The sequence below is a fragment of the Oncorhynchus nerka genome, linkage group LG11 (genome assembly GCF_034236695.1).
Source record: "Oncorhynchus nerka isolate Pitt River linkage group LG11, Oner_Uvic_2.0, whole genome shotgun sequence".
Classification (NCBI taxonomy): Eukaryota; Metazoa; Chordata; class Actinopteri; order Salmoniformes; family Salmonidae; genus Oncorhynchus; species Oncorhynchus nerka.
Window position 1 is genome coordinate 21496397 of NC_088406.1, and position 24257 is coordinate 21520653.

General features: G+C 44.8%; 1 protein-coding gene across 2 annotated transcripts; it reads left to right on the top strand.

The window, feature by feature from the left end:
* The first annotated feature begins 1793 nt into the window (after window positions 1-1793).
* Window positions 1794-23759, top strand: akt2 (v-akt murine thymoma viral oncogene homolog 2). Of its 2 annotated transcripts, none has more exons than XM_065024290.1 (12): window positions 1794-2306; window positions 12080-12258; window positions 15016-15147; window positions 15428-15539; window positions 15817-15967; window positions 17693-17824; window positions 18089-18154; window positions 18274-18465; window positions 19078-19206; window positions 19512-19726; window positions 19807-19997; window positions 20118-23759. In XM_065024290.1, the coding sequence occupies exons 2-12, from the start codon at window positions 12213-12215 to the stop codon at window positions 20195-20197; spliced, it is 1446 nt and encodes a 481-aa protein (XP_064880362.1). In that variant the 5' UTR covers window positions 1794-2306; window positions 12080-12212; the 3' UTR covers window positions 20198-23759. The 2 variants fall into 2 exon arrangements, with proteins under 2 accessions (XP_064880362.1, XP_029527995.1); XM_029672135.2 differs by having other exon boundaries at window positions 1794-1904.
* Window positions 23760-24257: the final 498 nt, after the last annotated feature.

Here is a 24257-nt window from a genome sequence, read left to right on the forward strand (position 1 = left end):
GACTATTTCACAAAATGGCCCGAGGCCTATGCTCTGCCTGACCAGGAGGCAGAGACCATCGTCGACGCCCTGACAGCGGGGATGTTCAGCAGGTTTGGAGCTGCAGAGTCCATCCACAGCGACCAAGGCAGAAACTTTGAGTCCCGTGTGTTCGCCACCATGTGTGAGAGGCTGGGTATGCACAAGACCCGCACTACTCCTCTCCATCCTCAAAGTGATGGCCTTGTGGAGCGCTTCAACAAAACGCTTGGACAGCAGCTGGCCATCGTCTCTTCCAAACACCAGCGTGACTGGGACAAGCACCTGCCTATGGTCCTCATGGCATGCCGCTCCGCTGTCCAAGACTCCACCTCCTGCACGCCTGCCCTCCTCATGCTGGGGAGAGAGATCCGCACCCCTGCGGAGATGGCGTTTGGTCGGCCCCTGGATAGCCCTCATGTTCCTCCGGGGCCGGAGTATGCCCGGAGACTCCAGGACCGCCTGGAGACAGCCCACACCTTCGCCAGAGAGCAGCTGGTGAATGCAGGTGTGAGGCAGAAAAGGAACTATGACGTGCACACCCGGGAAGGCACTTTGTGGCTGGGGAGCTGGTCTGGGTCTACAGCCCCTAAGGAAAAAAAAAGGCAGATGCCCCAAGTTGGACAGTCACTGGGTGGGACCCTGCAGTGTCCTGGAGAGGGTAGGGGAGGTTGTGTACCGGGTGCAGCTTCCTCCCAGGGGAGAAAGGTGGCACTGCACCGGGACAGGTTAGCCCCATACAGAGGGGCCTCTTCTCCCCAAACCCCAGGAACCCCCACAATTCCCTCTCTGGCAATGACATTCTCCAGGCACCCACCCTCAGGTGCCGCAGACAAGGCTCCAGACAGCCCACTCCCCTGTCTCCCCCCTGTGTCACCGCGTGGTTCCCCAGAACCACGGACTGTATTACCCGTTCCGCTTCCTTGTCCCCCATATCCCTGCCTTCATCCCCTGGTTCCCAGAGGGGCACTCTGCGACCATCACGGCCACGCAGGCAAAGGAGACCTCCGGGTCGCTTCAGAGACTTTGTTTGTTCCCTCGGGGACGAGGGACTTTGTGGTGGGGAGGCTGTGTAGCGACCCGCACAGACAGCTGTGTGTTATGTGCTAGGCTAGGAGGTGGTTGTGTTGTACTGACCAGTACCCGGTGTTCGCGGGGTCCGACATGTCAATCAACCTGCTATCTGCCAATCACGGGAATGCCTGGAATGTTCTGATGCCGGGCATCCTGGTGGTTGGCGGAGTGGCGTGGATGGGGGTTGGGCATTGGAAGTTAAGACCAGGTTCAGCCTTTGTTCTCTCTCTCTTACGTCTGGGCTTCACAAGAGAAGGTTACGATTGGCTTGTGGGTTATCTGTCATCTATTTGGCATGTGCTACGGCCCAAACAGTAGCCTGTGTAAAGTTGGTTCAATAAACCGTCAATTCGCAAACTCAAGCCTCTGTCTGGACAATTGTTCATTTATGATCTAGTCAGGTCATTACAATAATATCAGCTATTGTAATGGGATCTTTGCATTATTTTTACCTTTATTTAACTAGGCAAGTCAGATATGAACAAATTCTTTTTTCAATGACGGCCTAGGATTAATGGTTCATTTTTACCTTGTCAGCTCAGGGATTCGATCTTGCAACTCCTCGGTTACTAGTCCCACGCTCTAACCACTAGGCTACCTGCCGCCCCTTATACGTCATCAATTTTGAGTGCCATTACACATTTTATTTTGTAGTATCTCTTTTCAAGTGCAAACAAATAGTTGGTGTTTCTTTTCGAGTTCTCAGTTGTTTCATGTGGGGTGGCCTCTCAAAACGTCATATCCTGTTTGTGAGCGTTTGGACGGGGCCTGCTGATTATAATTGAAGCACCAGCAATAACAGGGGACTGAAGGTAAAAGCTAAGATTGTTATAACGTAAAAGGGAGAACAATAATGCCATAAATACATATGAACTGTAATTCCAAATCATAACGATTTGTAATTCTTTAAAAGTTGACTAGTAAAAACTAACGTACAATTCGCGAGTTTACACGACCACCGTTTTACTAACATTATCTTGCTAGCTAACGTTATGCTAAGTTAGCTAACTAACCTGCAATAACACGCCGCCGTTGTGGGAAGAAAAACAAGCTCAGCTGGCATTCGTTGGTTATTTTTTGGAGGATGTGAGACAGAGCTCAATACACCACCTTGGAGAATCTGCAGAGGATTTGCTACTTCGTGAGAGCGTTATCCAGTTTGCTATTATTTCGGGGAGAGGGTCTCTTTGGCTAAAGTATCTACAGAAGTCAAGGTAAGGAGCTTATCGTCAGTCGACGCAGAACTCGAATGATTGAGAACGAGCTGTTAGTCACTAACCAGCGAATGTTAGCCAGCTAGCTGCTAACAACACACAACTAACGGCAGTAAAACGTTCATTTAATATTCAATTCAAATGTCTTTATTGACATGGGAAACATGTTTACATTGCCAAAGCAAGTGAAATAATCAATACAAAATGTACAGTAAACATTACATTAACAAAAGTTTCAAAGGAATAAAGACATTTTAAATGTCATATGGCTATGTACAGTGTCATAATGATGTACGAAAGGGAAAATAAACATAAATATGGGTTGTATTTACAATGGTGTTTGTTCTTCACTGGTTGCCCTTGTGCCAACAGGTCACAAATCTTTCTGCGGTGATGACACAATGTGGCATTTTACCCGATAGATATGGGAACAAAATGTAATCTGTTTTCATATTCTTTGTGGATCTGTTTAATCTGAGGGAAATATGTGTCTCTAATATGGTCATACATTTGGCAGGAGGTTAGGAAATCCAGCTCAGTTTCCACCTCATTTTGTGGGCAGTGTGCACATAGCCTGTCTTCTCTTGGGAGCCAGGTCTGCCTAGGGTGGCCTCTCAATAGCAAGGCTATGCTCACTGAGTCTGTGCAGAGTCAAAGCTTTCCTTACTTTTGGGTCAGTTACGTGGTCAGTTATTCTCCCTCTGTACTCTCTGTTTAGGGCCAAATAGCATTCTAGTTTGCTCTGTTTTTTTGTTAATTCTTTCCAATGTGTCAAGTAATTAATTTTTTGTTTTCTCATGATTTGGTTGGGTCTAATTGTGTTGCTGTCCTGAGGCTCTGTGAGGTCTGTTTGTGAACACAGTCCCAGGACCAGCTTGCTTAGGGGATTCTTCTCTAGGTTAATCTCTCTCTAGGTGTTGACTTTGTTATGGAAGGTTAGGGAATCTTTTCTTCGGGTGGTTGTAGAATTTAACGTCACTTTTCTGGATTTTGATAATTAAGGGTTATAGGCATGATTCTGCGCTGCATGCTTTATTTTGTGTTTTACATTGTATAAGGAAGATGGATGTTTTTGCAGAATTCTGCATGCAGAGTCTTAATTTGTGGTTTGTCCCATTTTGTGAATTCTTGGTTGGTGAGCGGATCCCAGACCTCACAACCACAAAGGGCAATGGGTTCTATAACTGATTCAAGTTTTCTTTTGCCAGATGCTAAAGGCCCTCCTTGTCTTGTCACTCCGTACATGTTGGACCACCAACAGAGCGGATGAAAATGACTAATCAAGCCTTGTTCTTTGTTGGTAAATAGCAGTTTGTTTGGTTGATTAAGTTAATGTGAACAAATTGGTCAGGTCGTTGGCTAACTTTCACAGGTTACCGGCATCTTTGGCTTTATTTTAGCATGTTTAGTAAGTAACTAGCTATCTACTAAGGTTAACGTTTTGTCTTGCTAACGTTGCTTAGTTAATGTTATTAATTTCAGTAGGCCATACAGGATGGCTAATTATAACTTCATTTTGTAAACATCAGTCATTGGTAGCTAGGTGGAGAGAGCCAGATGGCTAGCTAACCGGCCATTGTTCACAGCAGGTCCTGCAGAGGCGAATTTAGTTCAGTGTTTTATTAACTAACCATTACCCATTGTTCATTCACCCACGCCTCCATGCAGTTGTCATTTTATCTGTCAACAACATTTTTACAAGGGTCAGGTGTAGATGGCGACCTAGCCGATTAAACTAAACTCCACGATTTATGATGACTTGAGTCGGCTAATATCTATTCACGTGTAAACATTCATTCAAACAGCACTTTCGTGAGTTTTCCCAGCAGCTCTTCGTTGTGCGTTAAGCATTGCGCTGTTTATGACTTCAAGCCTATCAACTCCCGAGATGAGGCTCGTGTAACCGAAGTGAAATGGCTAGCAAGTTAGCGTGCGCAAATTGTCGTTATGTTGCAGGTTCGAGCCCAGGGAAGAGCGAGGAGAGGGACGGAAGCTATACTGTTACACTGGCAATACTAAAGTGCCTATAAGAACATCCAATAGTCAAAGGTTAATGAAATACAAATAGTATTGAGGGAAATAGTCCTATAATTCCTATAATAACTACAATTTAAAACTTCTTACCTGGGAATATTGAAGACTCATGTTAAAAGGAACCACCAGCTTTCATATGTTCTCATGTTCTTGAGCAAGGAACTGAAATGTTAGCTTTCTTACATGGCACATATTTTACATGGAACATATTGCACTTTTACTTTCTTCTCCAACACTTTGTTTTTGCATTATTTAACCCAAATTTAACATGTTTCATTATTTACTTGAGGCTAAATTGATTTTATTGATTTATTATATTAAGTTAAAATAAGTGTTTATTCAGTATTGTTGTAATTGTCATTATTACAAATAAATAAATCGGCCCATTAATCGGTATCGGCTTTTATGGTCCTCCAATAATCAGTATCGACGTTGAAAAATCATAATCGGTCGACCTCTACTTTGTAGGTCTAATCTGAGATTTGACACTGCAGTGTTCAGGCATGTTGCCCATCCCTTGGAACAAAACAAATCGCTAGTGACATACCAGTAGAGAGCTCATCTCTTTACCTGGCAACACCAGAGTACCAGTACTGTTGCCTACCTCCATCTGTCATTACGACTTGCATCATGCCATTTTCTTTTGAAATGTCAGTTGGAAGTCAGAGTAATGGGTAAACAAACCGAAAAGAGGCGACAGCTCAAGCTAGCTGCAAAAGATTTTACCCAATAAGGTCATGTTACTACCATGATGGTAGCACTAGTTCTGTTTTGTCTTGTTCCTCTAGAGCAGTGGTTCCCAAACTGAGGGGTTGGCAGGAACTCAACTTACTCTTTAAAGTTGTAATTGTAGAATGCACCTTGGGTATTGCATTGTCAGTTCTTCTGGTCATGTTTTCTAGCCCATATATATTGTTTTAGTCACTCAAATATCACATGAATACACATGGCAAAATGTATAGAATTGCAAGAAAATTTGCTTTAAACCCACAAAATGTCTCCACCAACAAGAGGGATGTGAACAGTTTGTGTCATCGGCAGTGCTTGTGCGCATCGAAATAGACGTGGATCGTGCGCGGGGGGAGGCAAGCTGTTCCCCAATGCTGGAATGACGGCCCGAGTGAAAAAGTTTGGGAATCCCTGCTCTAGAGGACTTCACGTGTGTATGAGTTGGGTAAATGAGATAAGGAAGCAGCAGCGGGGGGTGGGGGAGATGAAAGGTAGTTGGCAGTTATTTGATTGTGTAGCCTAGTTGTGTAACAGCCGGTGGGCAGTGCATCACAAGGTGGGGATTATTCGGTAGTGTGGTGCTCATGGTAACCAGGAGTACGGCCAGCCTGTGCCAGGGCAAGCTGAGACAGGTGGCCGCTGGGCTCTAACTGAACAGAGCTGGCTGCAGAACAGACACAGACCCAACACTTTCTGGTGATGAGGATTCACATACACACGGGCCAGAATCAGAAAGAGGAGTCAGTCAACAGAGACTTGATGATTTAATAAAAAACATGTCAGCCTTGCTGGTCCAATTTATTTTTTTTGCTCTCCTCATTTTACACCTGCATGCGTCCACATGCTTCCCAACCATAACGGTTTGGAACAGTTAGGGCATATGTTTTGACATTTTGAACAGATATGTAATTGTTAATTGGATCAGTCTAAAACTTTGCACATACACTGCTGCCATCTAGTGGCCATAATCCAAATTGCACCCGGGCTGGAATAATACATCATGGCCGTTCTCTTTCTCTCTTCAAAGATGGTACAAAAACAAAACTCATGTTTATTTCCTTTGTATTACCTTTTACCAGATGTAATGTTAAATTATCCTACATTAATTTCACATTTCCACAAACTTCAAAGTGTTTCCTTTCAAATGGTATCAAGAATATGCATATCCTTGCTTCAGGTCCTGAGCTACAGGCAGTTAGATTTGGTCATTTTAGGCAGAAATTGAAAAAAGGGTCAGATCCTTAAGAGGTTTTAACAAACAATAGAACTATGCACAACGAATACTTTTAAAAATGTCCACTGAAAATGTTACCAACACATTTACAGTGCATTCGGGAAGTATTGACACCTTTTTCCACATTTTGTTATGTTACAGCCTTATTATAAAATTTAGGAACACATTTAAAACAGATTCATTATGTACATAAGTATTCAGACCCTAGCATCCCGTGTGGCGCAGCGTTCTAAAGCACAGCAACGCAGGTCTATCTGCATCACTACAGATCCTGATTCGATCCCAGGCTGTGTCGCAGCCTGTCTTGACCGCAAGACCCATGTGGCGGCGTACAATTGGCCCTGCGTTGTGTGGGTTAAGGGAGGATTTGGCTGGCCGGTTTGTCCTTGTCCCATCTCGCTCTAGCGACTTCTGTGGCGGGCCGGGCGCAATGCACGCTGACATGATCGCCAGGTGTACGGTGTTACCTCCGACACATTGGTGTGCCTGGGTTCTGGGTTATGCGAGCGTTGTGTCAAGAAGCAGTGCGACTTGGCGGGGTCATGTTTCAGAGGACGCACGGTTCTCGACCTTCGGCTCTCCCGAGTCCGTACGGGAGTTGCAGCGATGGGACAAGACTGTAACTACCACTTGGATATCATGAAAAGAGGTGAAAAAATACATTAATTATTCAGACCCGTGGCTATGAGATTCGAATTTGAGCTCCGGTGCATCCTGTTTCCACCTGTGGTAAATGCAACCGATTCGACATGATTATGAAAGGTACACACCACAGTTGACAGTGCATGTCAGAGCAAAAATCAAGCCATGTGGTCGAAGGAATTTTCCGTAGAGCTCCAAGAGAGGATTGTGTCGAGGCGCAGATCTGGGAAAGGGTACCAAAACAATTCTGCAGCATTAAAGGTCCCTGTTACGGATACAGTTATCCTGTGTGTGTGTATCCTGTGTGTGTGTTTCTTTTCTCTCCTTCTCCCCTCACAGGTGAAAACCATCACTCCCCAATCAGTCAACAATCAATCATCAATCAGAAGACACACCTCCTCCTATTTCCTACCCTATCACAGTTCCTTCCCCATGGTTTAAAACCCCCATCATTTGTTTGTTCTAGAGCAATCTCTAGCAATCTCTAGCTCAATCTCTCTGTAAATGCCATGTCTGAAGGTCTCTGTGTTTCACTCTCGCTTTGTGTCTTAACCTCTCTTTTGTTTAAACACCTCATAGCACTTTGTCATCACCTGTGAGTATTGTTTTTGTTTATGGTGTTTGTTTGTTGCTGGTGGGAAAAGGGGGAAACCAAGACAAGTCGCCCATGGGCATACACTACCCGTATGTGAACTTTGTTAAATACACTAGTTAGAACTGGGCGGACCACCCACTGTATTTTTGGTTAGTTAGTTAGCTGTTGTTAAAGTAGGCTAGTCTAGCTTAGGGGTGTTTTTGAATACTTATTGTTTCTTTCCTTGGGTCCAGCTCAGCCCCTTTTCCTGCTCCCCCCATTACCGTGTGTTTATAAATAAACCTGGAGTTTGACGGTAGATTTCTGTTGTCGTGGTTATTTCGTTCACACTTTTACTTTGTCACAATAATAATTTGCATGAGTTATGTTACGGGTCTCATTACCATCCCCCCTAGACTGTCGGGCCAAAAGGGATTCGTAACAGTCCCCAAGAACACAGTGGCCTCCATCATTCTTAAATGGAAGAATTTTGGGCCTTGGCCAGGGAGTCGACCAAGAACCAGGAGCACCAAGTCTAGGTCCAAAGGCAGCTTCTACCCCCAAAGCCATAAGGCTCCTAAACAGCTTATCAAAGGGCTACCCACACCCCTCTTTTATGCTGCTGCTACTATCTGTTTGTCTTTCCATTGTACTTTAACTCTACCTACATGCACATATAAACCTCAATTACCTCTACTAAACGGTGCCCCCACACATTGACTCTGTACCGATATGCGCTGTATATAGCATCGCTATTGTTATTTTTCTGCTGCTGTTCAATTATTTGTTAATTTTATTTTCTATTTTTTTACTTCATACTTTTTTCTTTACTTCTTAAAGCGTTATTGGTTAAGGGCTTGTAAGTAAGCATTTCACTGTAAGGTCTACACCCTTTGTATTCGGCACATGTGACAAATACAATTTTATTTGATTTTGATTTGAACCCGATGGTCACTCTATAGAGCTCCAAAGTTACTCTGTGTAGATGGTTGTCCTTCTTGAAGGTTCCCCCATCTCTGCAGCACCAATCGGGCCTTTAGTAAAAGGCACATGACAGCCCACATTGAGCGTGCCAAAAGGCACCTAAAGACTCTTAGGCCATGAGAAACAAGATTCTCTGGTCTGATGAAACCAAGATTGAACTCTTTGGCCTGAATGCCAAGCACCACGTCTGGAGGAAACCTGGCACCACCCCTACGGTGAAGCGTGGTGGCAGCATCATGCTGAGGAGATGTTTTTCATTGGCAGGGACTGGGAGGCAAGTCAGGATCGAGTGAAAGCTGAAAGAAGCAAAGTTCAGAGAGATCCTTGATGAAAACCTGCTCCAGAGTGCTCAGGACCTCAGACTGGGAGCGAAGGTTCACTTTCAATAGGACAACGACCCTAAGCACACAACCAAGACAACACAGGAGTGGCTTCGGGACAAGTCTCTGAATGTCCTTGAGTGGCCCAGCCGGAGTCCAGACTTGAACCCGATCGAACATCTCTGGAGAGACCTGAAAATAGCTGTGCAGCGACACTCCCCATCCAACCTGACTGAGCTTGAGAGGATCTGCAAAGAAGTATGGGAGAAACTCCCCAAATACAGGTGTGCCAAGCTTGTAGCGTCCTACCAAAGAAGACTCGAGGCTGTAAATCGCAACCTAAGGTGCTTCAATAAAGTACTTCTAAAGGCTTTGAATACTTTTATCTACAGTTGAAGTCGGAAGTTTACATAACTTAATAGGTGTAACTCTTCTTTTTTTTTTTTTTTACCACTCCACAAATTTCTTGTCAACAAACTATAGTTTTGGCAAGTCGGTTAGGACATCTACTTTGTGCATGACACAAGGAATTTTTCCAACAATTGTTTAGAGACAGATTATTTCACTAGAGCAATGGTTTCCCAACCTTATTCAGTTAATGTAACACCAAGTACATTTTGCTCTGTTCAGAGTACCACTGAAGTACCCCCTTATGTATATTTTATCAGTAGGCCTATGGTCTCATGAGTCTTCTCAAGTACCCCCTGTGGATGGGCCAAGTACTCCCAGAAGTGGAAAGCCAAATAAGTTGCAAACAATATATTCTGGGCACCATCAGACTACTCAAGATGTTTTGAGAGGAACAAAATGTTCATGCAGAAACAGGGGTGTAACTGTAAATATTGGTTATGTAAAGAAATAGCTATATACGATGATGATGATGATGATGATGAATGAAATGTAGCCTAGGAAGCCAATAATGGGATATGCACTAGGCTAGATATGCACATTGGCTGCCTAGGCTAGATCATTTGCTAATTCATAAACTTTAATGATATACAGTGCATGACACAAGTAATATTTCCAACAATTGTTTACAGACAGACTATTTTGCATATAATTCACTGTGTCACAATTCCAGTGGGTCAGAAGTTTACATATACTAAGTTGACTGTGCCTTTAAACAGCTGGGAAAAAATTGTCATGGCTTTAGAATCTTCTGATAGGCTAATTGACATCATTTGAGTCAATTGGAGATGTACCTGTGGATGTATTTCAAGACCTACCTTCAAACTCAGTGCCTCTTTGCTTGACATCATGGGAATATCAAAGGAAATCAGCCAAGACCTCAGAAAAAATAATTGTGGACCTCCCTCCAAGTCTGGTTCATCCTTGGGAGCAGTTTCCAAAGGCCTGAAGGTACCACGTTCATCTGTACAAACAATAGTACGCAAGTATAAACAACATGGGACCGCACAGCCATCATACCGCTCAGGAAGGAGACGCGTTCTGTCTCCTAGAGATGAATGTACTTTGGTGCAAAAAGTGCAAATCAATCCCAGAACAACATCAAAGGACCTTGTGAAGATGCTGGAGGAAACCAGCTCAGCATTGAAGAAGCCTCTGCTCCAAAACCGCCATTAAAATAAGCCAGACTACGGTTTGCAACTACACATGGGGTCAAAGATTGTACTTTTTGGAGAAATGTCCTCTGGTCTGATGAAATAAAAATAGAACTGTTTGACCATAATGACCATCGTTATGTTTGGAGGAAAAGGGGGAGGCTTGCAAGCCGAAGAACACTATCCCAACCGTGAAGCACGGGGTGGCAGCATCATGTTGTGGTGGTGCTTTGCTGCAGGAGGGACTGGTGCACTTCACAAAATAGATGGCATCATGAAGATGGAAAATTTATATGGATATATTGAAGCAACGTCTCAAGACATCAGTCAGGAAGTTAAAGCTTGGTCGCAAATGGGTCTTCCAAATGGACAATGACCCCAAGCATACTTCCAAAGTGGTGGCAAAATGGCTTCAGGACAACAAAGTCAAGGTATTGGAGTGGCCATCACAAAGCCCTGACCTCAATCCTATAGAAGATTTGTGGGCAGAACTGAAAAAGCATCTGCGAGCAAGGACGCCTAAAAACCTGACTCAGTTACACCAGCTCTGTCCGGAGGAATGGGCCAAAATTCACCCAACATATTATGGGAAGCTTGTGGAAAGTTACCTGAAACATTTGACCCAAGTTAAACAATTTAAAGGTAATGCTACCAAGTACTAATTGAGTGTATGTAAACTTCTGACCCACTGGGAATGTGATGAAATAAAAGCTGAATTAAATCATTCTCTCTACTATTATTCTGACATTTCACATTCTTAAAATAAAGTGGTGATCCTAACTGACCAAAGACATGGAATTTTTACTAGGATTAAATGTCAGGTATTGTGAAAAACTGAGTTTAAATGTATTTGGCTAAGGTGTATGTAAACATCCAACTTCAACTGTAAATGTGATTTGTCTAAACCCTGTTTTTGCTATTGTGTGTTTAAAATTGATTTAATTAGATTAAAGCTGTAATGTACTATCCCTTACTCTACCATTGTACAGGTGACCATCACAAAGCAGCCTTCTGCCATTGTAATCCTACTTTTTTTTTTCATGCCGTCTAGGTCAAGTTTTTTATTATTACTTTCAGAGATGGAAAACCGTTTTTTTATATATATATATAACATGTTTTTACATCTCTGAAAGTAATAATATAAATATATATATATTTATTTATTTGTTTTATATTTATATATCATCTTTAAGAACTTACAAAATAGAAGCTAGACAGGCAGAATAGAACATTCCAAAAACAATGAATTTAGAAGTATTTTATGTTTGAGCAAAAGAACACCGGGCAAAATCTATAGAATTTCAGGTAACTAGCTTTAAAACGGCAAAATGTTCTCTCAGCTCAATGGAGAAATTTGCAGGAAATTAACTTCTGCGGCACCAAGATGGGGGCCTCTATAATGTACTCTAAAATGTAGCCTCCCAGACGACCAACCACGCTCATTGCCACACCCCCTGCCATGCAACAGTGTTTTTCCTATCTGACAGTGCCTCTTATTTCCAGTTTACATTACACACACATCTTGGAAAGTGATGTTTATGTAATCGTCATGCAGGCAATTATTTTCCATTGTCATAAGCCAACGCAGTGACGTGTTTTCATGATCATCAGTACTCAGCTTTTCATTTGTAATAATAATCAATGAATATGTATTCTCGGCTAATATCTTTATCTTTGGTCTTTCTGTCCCCCAGGTATTGAGTGACGTTTTTGTCAGACACACATCTGACACCCTTCGCCAACAGTCACAGCTCCACCCCCACCGCCCCCCTATTCCCCCTGTGACCCCACCCTGACACCCAGCAACCCTCCGTCCTCTGCCCCAGCATGAACGACATCAGTGTGGTCAGAGAGGGCTGGCTCCATAAGAGGGGTGAGCTGAGCTTCACTAGTTGCTGTTTCACTGCGTCTGTTACTATGTTTCTAGGACACTGTGTCCACTTTACTCAGAATTAGTTAAACATAAACCCTAATACAGTGGGGAGAACAAGTATTTGATACACTGCCGATTTTGCAGGTTTTCCTACTTACAAAGCATGTAGAGGTCTTTAATTTTTATTATAGGTACACTTCAACTGTGAGAGACGGAATCTAAAACAAAAATCCAGATAATCATATTGTATGATTTTTAAGTAATGAATTTGAATTTTATTTAATGACATAAGTATTTGATACATCAAAAAAGCAGAACTTAATATTTGGTACAGAAACCTTTGTTTGCAATTACAGAGATCATACGTTTCCTGTAGTTCTTGACCAGGTTTGCTCACACTGCAGCAGGGATTTTGGCCCACTCCTCCATACAGACCATCTCCAGATCCTTCCAAGTTTCGGGGCTGTCGCTGGGCAATACGGACTTTCAGCTCCCTCCAAAGATTTTCTATTGGGTTCAGGTCTGGAGACTGGCTAGGCCACTCCAGGACCTTGAGATGCTTCTTACGGAGCCACTCCTTAGTTGCCCTGGCTGTGTGTTTCGGGTCGTTGTCATGCTGGAAGACCCAGCCACGACCCATCTTCAATGCTCTTACTGAGGGAAGGAGGTTGTTGGCCAAGATCTTGCGATACATGGCCCCATCCATCCTCCCCTCAATACGGTGCAGTCGTCCTGTCCCCTTTGCAGAAAAGCATCCCCAAAGAATGATGTTTCCACCTCCATGCTTCACGGTTGGGATGGTGTTCTTGGGGTTGTACTCCTCCTTCTTCCTCCAAACACAGAGAGTGGAGTTTAGACCCAAAAGCTCTATTTTTGTCTCATCAGACCACATGACCTTCTCCCATTCCTCCTCTGGATCATCCAGATGGTCATTGGCAAACTTCAGACGGGCCTGGACATGTGCTGGCTTGAGCAGGGGGACCTTGCGTGCACTAGGATTTTAATCTATGACGGCGTAGTGTGTTACTAATGGTTTTCTTTGAGACTGTGGTCCCAGCTCTCTTCAGGTCATTGACCAGGTCCTGCCGTGTAGTTCTGGGCTTATCCCTCACCTTCCTCATGATCATTGATGCCCATGAGGTGAGATCTTGCATGGAGCCCCAGACCGAGGGTGATTGACCGTCATCTTGAACTTCTTCCATTTTCTAATAATTGCGCCAACAGTTGTTGCCTTCTCACCAAGCTGCTTGCCTATTGTCCTGTAGCCCATCCAAGCCTTGTGCGGGTCTACAATTTTACCCTGATGTCCTTACACCGCTCTCTGGTCTTGGCCATTGCGGAGAGGTTGGAGTCTGTGTGGACAGGTGTCTTTTATACAGGTAACGAGTTCAAACAGGTGCAGTTAATACAGGTAATGAGTGGAGAACAGGGGGGCTTCTTAAAGAAAAACTAACAGGTCTGTGAGAGCCGGAATTCTTACTGGTTGGTAGGTGATCAAATACTTATGTCATGCAATAAAATGCAAATTAATTACTTAACTTCTTATGGTATAGGGGACGCTTGCATCCCACTTGGCCAAAAGCCAGGGAAAATGCAGCCAGGGAAAATCAAACTTTCATTAAATCACACATGTAAGATACTAAATTAAAGCTACACTCGTTGTGAATCCAGCCAATATTTCAGATTTTTAAAAGTATTTTTGGCGAAAGCATAAGAAGCTATTATCTGATGATAACACAACAGTAAACAAAGAGGGTAGCATATTTCAACCCTGCAGGCGCTACACAAAACGCAGAAATAAAATATGAAACATGCCTTACCTTTGACGGGCTTCTTTTTTTGACACTCCAATATGTCCCATAAACATCACAATTGGTCCTTTTGTTCGATTAATTCCGTCCATATATATCCAAAATGTCCATTTATTTGGTGCGTTTGATCCAGAAAAAAACAGCTTCCAAATTGCGTAACGTCACTACAAAATATTTCAAAAGTTGCCTGTAAACTTTGCCAAAACATTTCAAACTTCTTTTGTAATACAACTTTAGGTATTTTTAAACGTTAATAATCGATCAAATTGAAGACGGGTCTATCTGTGTTCAATACAGGAAGACAACAAACCAAACTCCTTTTCAAGTCTTGCGCAACTCTCAACAGTGTTACGCAGTTCCTAGATGGCCGTACTTCTTCATTGCACAAATGAATAACCTCAACCAAATTCCAAAGACTGATGACATCCAGTGGAAGCGGTAGGAACTGAAAACAAGTTCCTAAGAAATATCGTTTCCCAATGAGACCTCAGTGAACAGACAGACTTTTAAAAAATAATTTAAAAATCTGAACGGCTAGTCATCGGGGTTTTGGCAGCTACATAAGTTCTATTATACTCAGACATGATTCAAACAGTTTTAGAAACTTCAGAGTGTTTTCTATCCAAATCTACTAATAATATGCATATCTTATATTCTTGGCATGAGTAGCAGGAAGTTGAAATTGGGCACGCTATTTATCCAAAAGTGAAAATGCTGCCCCCTATATCTTAACTTAAAAATCATACAATGTGATTTTCTGGATTTTTGTTTTAGATTCTGTCTCTCACAGTTGAAGTGTACCTATGATAACAATTACAGACCTCTACATGCTTTGTAAGTAGGAAAACCTGCAGTGTATCAAATACTTGTTCTCTCCACTGTATGCATGGCTCATGTGCCCCTCTATCTCCCGCTCTCCCCGCTCCCTAACTCCCGCTCCCTGCAGGAGAGTACATTAAGACGTGGAGGCCGCGGTACTTCATCCTGAAGAGCGATGGCTCCTTCATCGGCTACAAGGAGAAACCAGAGATGTCGTCCGACCACAGCCTCCCACCCCTCAACAACTTCTCTGTGGCAGGTTGGTCTCTGTCATTTTTGGGCCAACTTCTAGAGCATGGTGGTACTTGGATGAGAGTTGCTTGGTGGTGTTCACACAGATTGGCTCTCTTAATTTTTTTATTTTATTTTTTATTATTCCTTGTGTTTCCTCTCCTGGAATCCTCTCCTCACATCATAAGATTACTTTTTGAGGAGGTTTTTAGAGAAGACTGGAGGAGAGGAATCGAGGGACGACTATTGAGATTCACTCGGTGTCTAGAGTAGCACACTCTAACTTCTCGATTACTCCCTGTCTGCAGAGTGCCAGCTGATGAAGACAGAACGGCCCAGGCCCAACACGTTTGTCATCCGCTGCCTACAGTGGACCACAGTCATAGAGCGCACCTTCCACGTGGAGAGTAACGAAGAAAGGTGAGAACAGAAAGGTCCAGAGGCAGGGACAACATGGAAGAGTTGAGTGGGTGTTTGTTTCTCTGTAAACTGGTCAATGCCCTCCTTCTCCAAGTTGTATTATTTTTACTTAACCAACTTTCAGGATTAGAGGTCTGCAATTGACCCCATTAGTGACCTCAATTGACCTCACTAGTTAATCACCCTCATATCCACCATATCTACACACATACACTCAGTCAATGTACATGAATGTCTTTTGGAAGTCATCTACATTTAACCTCCTCTCTCCTTCCAGGGAGGAATGGATGAGGGCGATCCAAGCGGTGGCCAACGGCCTGAAGATGCGAGAGGAAGAGGCGCCCATGGACGTCACGTTTGGCTCCCCCAGCGACTGCAGCAGCATGGAGGAGATGGAGGTGGCCATGTCCAAGTCCCGCAACAAAGTGGTCAGTGTTCTGCTGCCAACCTAGCAGACCTGTCACTAGCAACCTAGCAGACCTGTCACTAGCAACCTAGCAGACCTGTCACTAGCAACCTAGCAGACCTGTCACTAGCAACCTAGCAGACCTGTCACTAGCAACCTAGCAGACCTGTCACTAGCAACCTAGCAGACCTGTCACTAGCAACCTAGCAGACCTGTCACTAGCAACCTAGCAGACCTGTCACTGTCTCCCTAGCAGACCTGTCACTGTCCCCCTAGCAACTTAGCAGACCTGTCACTGTCCCCCTAGCAAACTAGCAGACCTGTCACTGTCCCCCTAGCAACCTAGCAGAACTGTCACTGTCCCCCTAGCAACCTAGCAGAACTGTCACTGTCCCTCTAGCAACCTAGCAGAACTGTCACTGTCCCTCTAGCAACCTAGCAGAACTGTCACTGTCCCCCTAGCAACCTAGCAGAACTGTCACTGTCCCCCTAGCAACCTAGCAGACCTGTCACTGTCCCCCTAGCAACCTAGCAGACCTGTCACTGTCCCCCTAGCAACCTAGCAGACCTGTCACTGTCCCCCTAGCAACCTAGCAGAACTGTCACTGTCCCCCTAGCAACCTAGCAGACCTGTCACTGCCCCCCTAGCAACCTACCAACCTAGAAGACATGTCACTGTCCTCCTGTCCCCCTAGAAACCTAGCAGACCTGTCACCCTAGCAACCTAGCAGACCTGTCCTCCAGTCCCCCTAGCAGACCTGTCCTCCAGTCCCCCTAGCAGACCTGTCCTCCAGTCCCCCTAGCATACCTGTCCTCCAGTCCCCCTAGCAGACCTGTCCTCCAGTCCCCCTAGCAGACCTGTCCTCCAGCCCCTCTAGCAGACCTGTCCTCCAGCCCCTCTAGCAGACCTGTCCTCCAGCCCCTCTAGCAGACCTGTCCTCCTGCCCCCCTAGCAGACCTGTCCTCCTGCCCCCCAGCAGACCTGTCCTCAGTCCCCCTACCAACCTAGCAGACCTGTCCTCCAGCCCCTCTAGCAGACCTGTCCTCCAGCCCCTCTAGCAGACCTGTCCTCCTGCCCCTCTAGCAGACCTGTCCTCCTGCCCCTCTAGCAGACCTGTCCTCCTGCCCCTCTAGCAGACCTGTCCTCCTGCCCCTCTAGCAGACCTGTCCTCCTGCCCCTCTAGCAGACCTGTCCTCCTGCCCCTCTAGCTGACCTGTCCTCCTGCCCCCCTAGCAGACCTGTCCTCCTGCCCCCAGCAGACCTGTCCTCAGTCCCCCTACCAACCTAGCAGACCTGTCCTCCAGTCCCTCTAGCAGACCTGTCACTGTCCCCCTACCAACCTAGCGGACCTGTCCTCCAGTCCCTCTAGCAGACCTGCCACTGTCCCCCTACCAACCTAGCATACCTGTCAGTGCTCTTTGTGTTTGTCCAACAGCCCTCCTCTAGATGTGGCTGCGTTTGTCCATTGGAAACTCTGTATTCTAGTTCTGAATATCTCCTCCTTAGTAACAGTACCTCATCACAGCGGGTTTACCATCTCCCTATGTGACATGGGCCATAGTGTGTGTTGGTGCGTTTTCTGCTCCATTCTCTGCCCGTTCTTCATCTTAAACCGTTGTGCAGGTCTATGTAAACTCTTTATTACTTATACTCTGTAATTGTCATGGTCAAATAAATCCTGTCATCCAAATTGTCTTGAATAAGCCTGAGATCTGAACTCTCATGGTGTTTGTCTCCCCCCCACAGACCATGAGTGACTTTGACTACCTGAAGCTGCTAGGGAAGGGAACGTTTGGTAAGGTGATCCTGGTGAAGGAGAAGGCCACAGGAATGTACTACGCCATGAAGATCCTGAGGAAAGAAGTCATCATCGCTAAGGTAACCATTTGGCATCAAAGGAAATGACAGTCGCTCAGACAGAGGCGTCCAAATGGTTCCTTATGTATGTATAGGGAAAAGTGTTCCGTTCTGTACGAGGCCAGACTTCTGCACCATACCCCTGGAAGTATGCTGCTTTTGATGACTGTTACTTCTTGGTTCTATTGTGGGTTCTTGAGTGGCTCAGAAGTCCAAGTCCAGCTGTACACTGCTGGGTGAATGTCTGTCCCTCATGGTGTGTTTTTGTGTGATGTGTTCCATAAGGATGAGGTAGCACACACGGTAACAGAAAGCAGAGTCCTTCAGAATACAAGGCATCCCTTCTTAACGGTGAGTTCCTATCTGACATCATCTGACCTTACTGAACACTGATTACAACATTTCATCAAGGAGCCACCTGATTCAAATGTGGTCACTAATTCTGACTCCTCCCCCCACCTCACACACAGACACTGAAATATGCGTTCCAAACACATGACCGGCTATGCTTTGTGATGGAATATGCAAACGGAGGAGAGCTGTTCTTTCACTTGTCGCGAGACCGTGTGTTCACAGAAGACCGGGCACGGTTCTACGGTGCGGAGATTGTGTCTGCGCTGGAGTATCTCCACTCACAGGACGTTGTCTATAGAGACCTTAAGGTAATGGCTGCTTCCCTGACTGGATGTCTCACTGATGTTTCCCTGACGCACCTCCTCACATTGAAAGTATATTCTCAAGACTAACATTTCGCACAATATGAAATATGGTCTGTTTTCCTGGACCCAGATGAAGCCCAGTCTTGGACTAAAAGTGCTTCTGAATTAGTATAGGACTAGGCTCAATCCTACCACAGACTGCTTAATCTGGGTCAAGGAAAACGGCCCATATTTCCTATTGTTTGAAATGTTTCCGTACCGTTTCACCCATTTCATATGTAAATACTGTATTCTAGTCAAGTCCATTCTATTCAGCTGTGTGTGTGTGTGTGTGTGTGTGTGTGTGTGTGTGTGTGTGTGTGTGTGTGACTATTCTATCCTACGTGTTCTTCAGATATACTACATATTCTGTCCACAACGTCTATACATCCCATCATATATAAATATATGTATGCGACAATACATTGTGATTTGATTTGAGCACCAGCCTCTTGGTGAAAAGCCTGTAAGTCTGTGGTCCATTCTACAGTTAGCTGTCATGTCAGCGGTGGTGTTTTCTGCTGCTGATTTTCCTGTGGTCACTCACTCTTCATTCTCTCTGTCTTCCTCTTCCAGCTGGAGAACTTAATGCTGGATAAAGATGGACACATAAAGATCACAGATTTTGGACTGTGTAAAGAGGGAATCACAGATGGGGCTACCATGAAGACCTTTTGTGGGACTCCAGAATACCTTGCACCTGAGGTAACTACAGTGTAGTGAACAAAATCATACATTCTAGTTGTGCTTTGAACAGTACATGGCAGTGTGTCCAGTTAACAATTCCAGATGCATTCCTTGCTGGTTTCTCATCTTGGATTTGTTTCCAGTCAATAATTCTCTATCCAGCAAAGAATGCTTAACATACAAAGTTAATAACTCTACCATTGTAAAGTAAATGATTATCAACCGGAATAGACAGCCCGTCTGCAAATAGTTCATTGTTCACATTGCAATGGCTTCCATAGAATTGGATTTGCAATTTATCTTTGTATCTCTCTCCCCTCCAGGTATTAGAGGACAATGACTACGGCCGAGCGGTGGACTGGTGGGGTCTGGGTGTGGTCATGTATGAGATGATGTGCGGTCGACTGCCCTTTTACAACCAGGACCACGAGCGGTTGTTTGAGCTCATTCTCATGGAGGAGATCCGCTTCCCCAAGAACCTGGCCCCCGAAGCCAAGGCCCTGCTTGCTGGCCTGCTCAAAAAGGACCCCAAGCAGAGGTGTGTATTTCTGTCTTATATTTATATATATTGAGTGAAGAAAATAGTGACGATGCTGATGATTACTGATCATTTTGTAGGCTTGGAGGTGGACAAGAAGATGCCAAAGACGTGATGACTCATATGTTCTTCACCACCATCAACTGGCAGGATGTGGTAGAGCGGAAGCTCTTGCCTCCCTTCAAGCCCCAGGTGACATCGGAGACGGACACGCGCTACTTTGACGATGAGTTCACGGCACAGACCATCACCGTAACGCCCCCGGACAAGTGTGAGTTGAATGTGTCTCTTTGTGTTTGTCTCACTGTTTAAACATGTTTTTTAATTGTAGGAAGAAAAATAAAACATGTCCTTGTTTGTGTATTAAATCTCCTGGTTCTGTCTACTCCAGACCACAGCTTAGACGCAGAAGACCAGGACCAGCGCACACACTTCCCTCAGTTCTCTTACTCCGCCAGCATACGGGACTGACCTCTCTCGCACACACTTCCCTCAGTTCTCTTACTCCGCCAGCATACGGGACTGACCTCTCTCGCACACACTTTCCTCAGTTCTCTTACTCCGCCAGCATACGGGACTGACCTCTCGCACACACTTCCCTCAGTTCTCTTACTCCGCCAGCATACGGGACTGACCTCTCTCGCACACACTTCCCTCAGTTCTCTTACTCCGCCACCAGCATATGGGACTGACCTCACACACTCACATGAGCAGGCAAGCTACCACATGTTCATACACTAGCACTGCTGGGGAAATGGGTGCGCGCGTGCACACAAACTGACACACTCAAACAAACACTTGCACAAGACACACACACACACCAGGAAGTGGTGAAAACATGGATCCTAGAGCATGACGTGATGACTGACCTCAGCAGGCCTGTGTGGATAGACTGGCGGCCCTGTCTCTCATTCTGACGGGACCAGTTGGAACAGGACAGGGCTGCCCTTGGCCATGCCTGCAGGACCCCACCTGTCTGCCCTCCACACTACTACTACACTGGGCACATCAAAACATGGACAACACTTTACCATCCCTGGGTTATGCCAGCAAATACCACTCCACCACCAGCCAAACGCATGCGGCACCTATCCAACACACACAAACACTCTGACAAGCAACACATCAATCCTTCCATACACCGCAGATTATTTTTTTGTTACTGGATAAAAAAATAATAATAATAATCCAAACAAATGTAGAAACACATGAAAGAAGAAGAAAAATATTTTTTGGGGGGAGGGTGAAAAATATTTTAACTCGTTTTTATTTTGATTGTTACGGTTTTAAAAGCCATATTTCTGCAATTTACAAGTGCTCTTGCTGAAACTTGCTGTTACAAGTCGTGTGGACTGTTCCTACAGAGGGAAAGTGGGTCGGGAGTGGGAGAGGGGTAAGAAGAAGTGTGTACCTTGAAGAGTAGCCATTTCCCTGCTTGCACTGTGTATAGGAATGGGTTTGAGTGTGTTGAAGAGAATGTATAAACAACCATTTGAATTTCAACATCAGTTTTATGTTTATGCATCTGCATGGATATCTTTGGATTCTGCATGTCGGCTAAACGGGGAGAAGAAAGGACACTACAGCACAGTCGATGAGACTTTTAAAGGGAAAAGAGAGGTGGTGGAGTTGTAGCTTCAGCAGCCCTGTGGATTGACTTGTTCCCCTGGTGGTTAGAACGGTCATGAGAAAAGAAAGAATAGAAGAGTGACCACAGCGCCAGCCTGACCAATCCCCTGTCCGGAGCCCAGTCCAGATCCCCACACAGCCATTCACATTTTTCCAGTAGCTGTCACTCCCTCTGAGCAGAAATATCCTGGAGAATAGCTGTCACTCCCTCTGAGCAGAAATATCCTGGAGAATAGCTGTCACTCCCTCTGAGCAGAAATATCCTGGAGAATAGCTGTCACTCCCTCTGAGCAGAAATATCCTGGAGAATAGCTGTCACTCCCTCTGAGCAGAAATATCCTGGAGAATAGCTGTCACTCCCTCTGAGCAGAAATATCCTGGAGAATAGCTGTCACTCCCTCTGAGCAGAAATATCCTGGAGAATAGCTGTCACTCCCTCTGAGCAGAAATATCCTGGAGAATAGCTGTCACTCCCTCTGAGCAGAAATATCCTGGAGAATAGCTGTCACTCCCTCTGAGCAGAAATATCCTGGAGAATAGCTGTCACTCCCTCTGAGCAGAAATATCCTGGAGAATAGCTGTCACTCCCTCTGAGCAGAAATATCCTGGAGAATAGCTGTCACTCCCTCTGAGCAGAAATATCCTGGAGAATAGCTGTCACTCCCTCTGAGCAGAAATATCCTGGAGAATAGCTGTCACTCCCTCTGAGCAGAAATATCCTGGAGAATAGCTGTCACTCCCTCTGAGCAGAAATATCCTGGAGAATAGCTGTCACTCCCTCTGAGCAGAAATATCCTGGAGAATAGCTGTCACTCCCTCTGAGCAGAAATATCCTGGAGAATAGCTGTCAATCATTTTTTCAAATCATCTGTTCACTTTTTATTTTGATGTAAAGATCTGTTGTTTTTAAAAATAATTGGAACGTTATAATCATGGATCAATTATTATTTGTGATGAGGCCAAGCTAGACTCATCACGAGGTTGATATTGAAGGTTGTGGTTTGTATTTTTAAAGTAATATAAGACACAGACTAAGTCATTTGTCAGTATGCCGGAGTAGGATCATGTAAACAAGGGTTGGGGTCAATTTAGGAAGTCAACGGCGTTAGTCATGGATTGAAATGGAATTGACTCCAATTCTGGTGTGATGCTGTATATAATGACGAGATGGTCTTGTCTCTGCTCAAACAAAGGGAGTCGTCCCAAAGGCGGGAGGGTAGTCAATCTGCTTATCGCTGTATTCTCTCGTAGACAGATTTTGACGGGAGCGGAACCCTCACATGATGCACCAGTCTTGAATGCGTGCCTACTCCCCGTAAGGCATATAGAGAAGTGGTCACAGGTGAAACAACCATTGTGGGCTACAGCTAAGTGCTGTGACATTTCATTTTTGCCTTAAAAAAAAAGATTCCTTCACTCACGGAACATTTAATTTATCTTTGTTCTTGATATAAGTTGTTCCCTTTTGGTCCACCTATTCCAAAACTTTGGAAGACATTGTCTCAATTATATATTATTTTAAATGTGTGTGTGTGTGTGTATAAAACAAGTTTAAACATGTTGATATTTCTTTAGGTTGTTCATTTCGATCATTCATGTGTTCCTTTGTGTGTGTGTACTCATGCACAGCAGCAGGTTGATGTGGGGCATTGTAGAACAGCTCTCGAGTCTGCTCTGTACCTGTATCCTCCGTACCTCAGTGGGTTAGTATAGTCTGACTGCTGTACTCCAAGGCTGAGGCTATGGGAAACATCCCTCCACCATCCCTTTTTGACTAAGGCCCATATTCAGCCCTGGTAAATGCAGCTTCAGAAACGGCAGGACCGGATTTCAGGAACAACCTCCCTCTGATGGACCTCTCATGTCGTCTTCAATGTTAGGATGGCCACGAGGGGGTGTTGTGGACCTTTTGTAATGTTGACACTGGCAGTAAAGCCACACGTCTCTGAACCTTGTTGCTCTCTGTCTCAATAAATTGAACATGCTTTGTCTAGTAGTGTGTACACCTAACATGCAAGCCAACATCCCTGACCTCTCTTGTAGGCTTTACACACAGACAATCGATATGGAACTCTTCACTGGCAATGTAAATACCAAAAAGGTTTGATGAATGCATCATTTATAGGCTAGAAGAGGGGGAATCCACAGCTTTGTAGATAGAATGTGAGTTGTAGCTTTACAATGATTACCTTGCTTCTCTGTATTTTGAATGTGATCAATAGTCACGAATGTCATATCGCAATGCTGGTGTACCAAGAATTCTTAGCTTGTTTTTGAGTTGAGGTTTACCTGGGGAGGAGCTATGTTTTTAGGGAGAAGACTATGTCCTGGTAGACAGCTTCAGCTCCCTTGTTACAAGATTTTACATTGTGACAATTATGTGCCAGTAAAGACTTTTACTGAATTAAGTGTTTGTCTCTTCATTTGGTTACCAGCTTCAATGTCCCATATGCTACCTGCTCCCGTTGTGCCCTCGAGCAAGGCACTATACCCCTAATTTCTCCGGTGCCCTGCTCCCAGCCTGTGATGTGTTCGAGGACCGAGCACATCCCCATTCTCATAGACAGGGCTGCAGTGGAGCAGATTGAGAGCTTCAAGGTCCTTGGTGTCCACATCACCAACAAACTAACATGGTCCAAGCACAAAAAGACAGTCATGAAGAGGGCACGACAAAACATGTTCCCCCTCAGGAGTTTGAAAAGATTTGGCATGGGTCCTCAGATCCTCAAAAGGCTCTAGAGCTGCACCATTGAGAGCCATGCCTGGTTTGGCAACTGCTCGGCCTCCGACAGCAAGGCACTAGAGAGGGTAGTGCGTACGGCCCAGTACCTCACCGGGGCCAAGCTTCCTGACATCCAGAACTTCTATACCAGACGGTGTCAGGGGAAGGCCTGAAATTGTC

Excerpts from the sequence above, each read along its gene's own strand:
- akt2 (XM_065024290.1), top strand. The coding sequence starts at position 12,213 with ATGAACGACATCAGTGTGGTCAGAGAGGGCTGGCTCCATAAGAGGG. Across the intron at positions 19,207-19,511 it reads CAGAATACCTTGCACCTGAG|GTATTAGAGGACAATGACTA; the intron begins GTAACTACAGTG and ends TCTCCCCTCCAG. Across the intron at positions 19,727-19,806 it reads AAAAAGGACCCCAAGCAGAG|GCTTGGAGGTGGACAAGAAG; the intron begins GTGTGTATTTCT and ends ATCATTTTGTAG.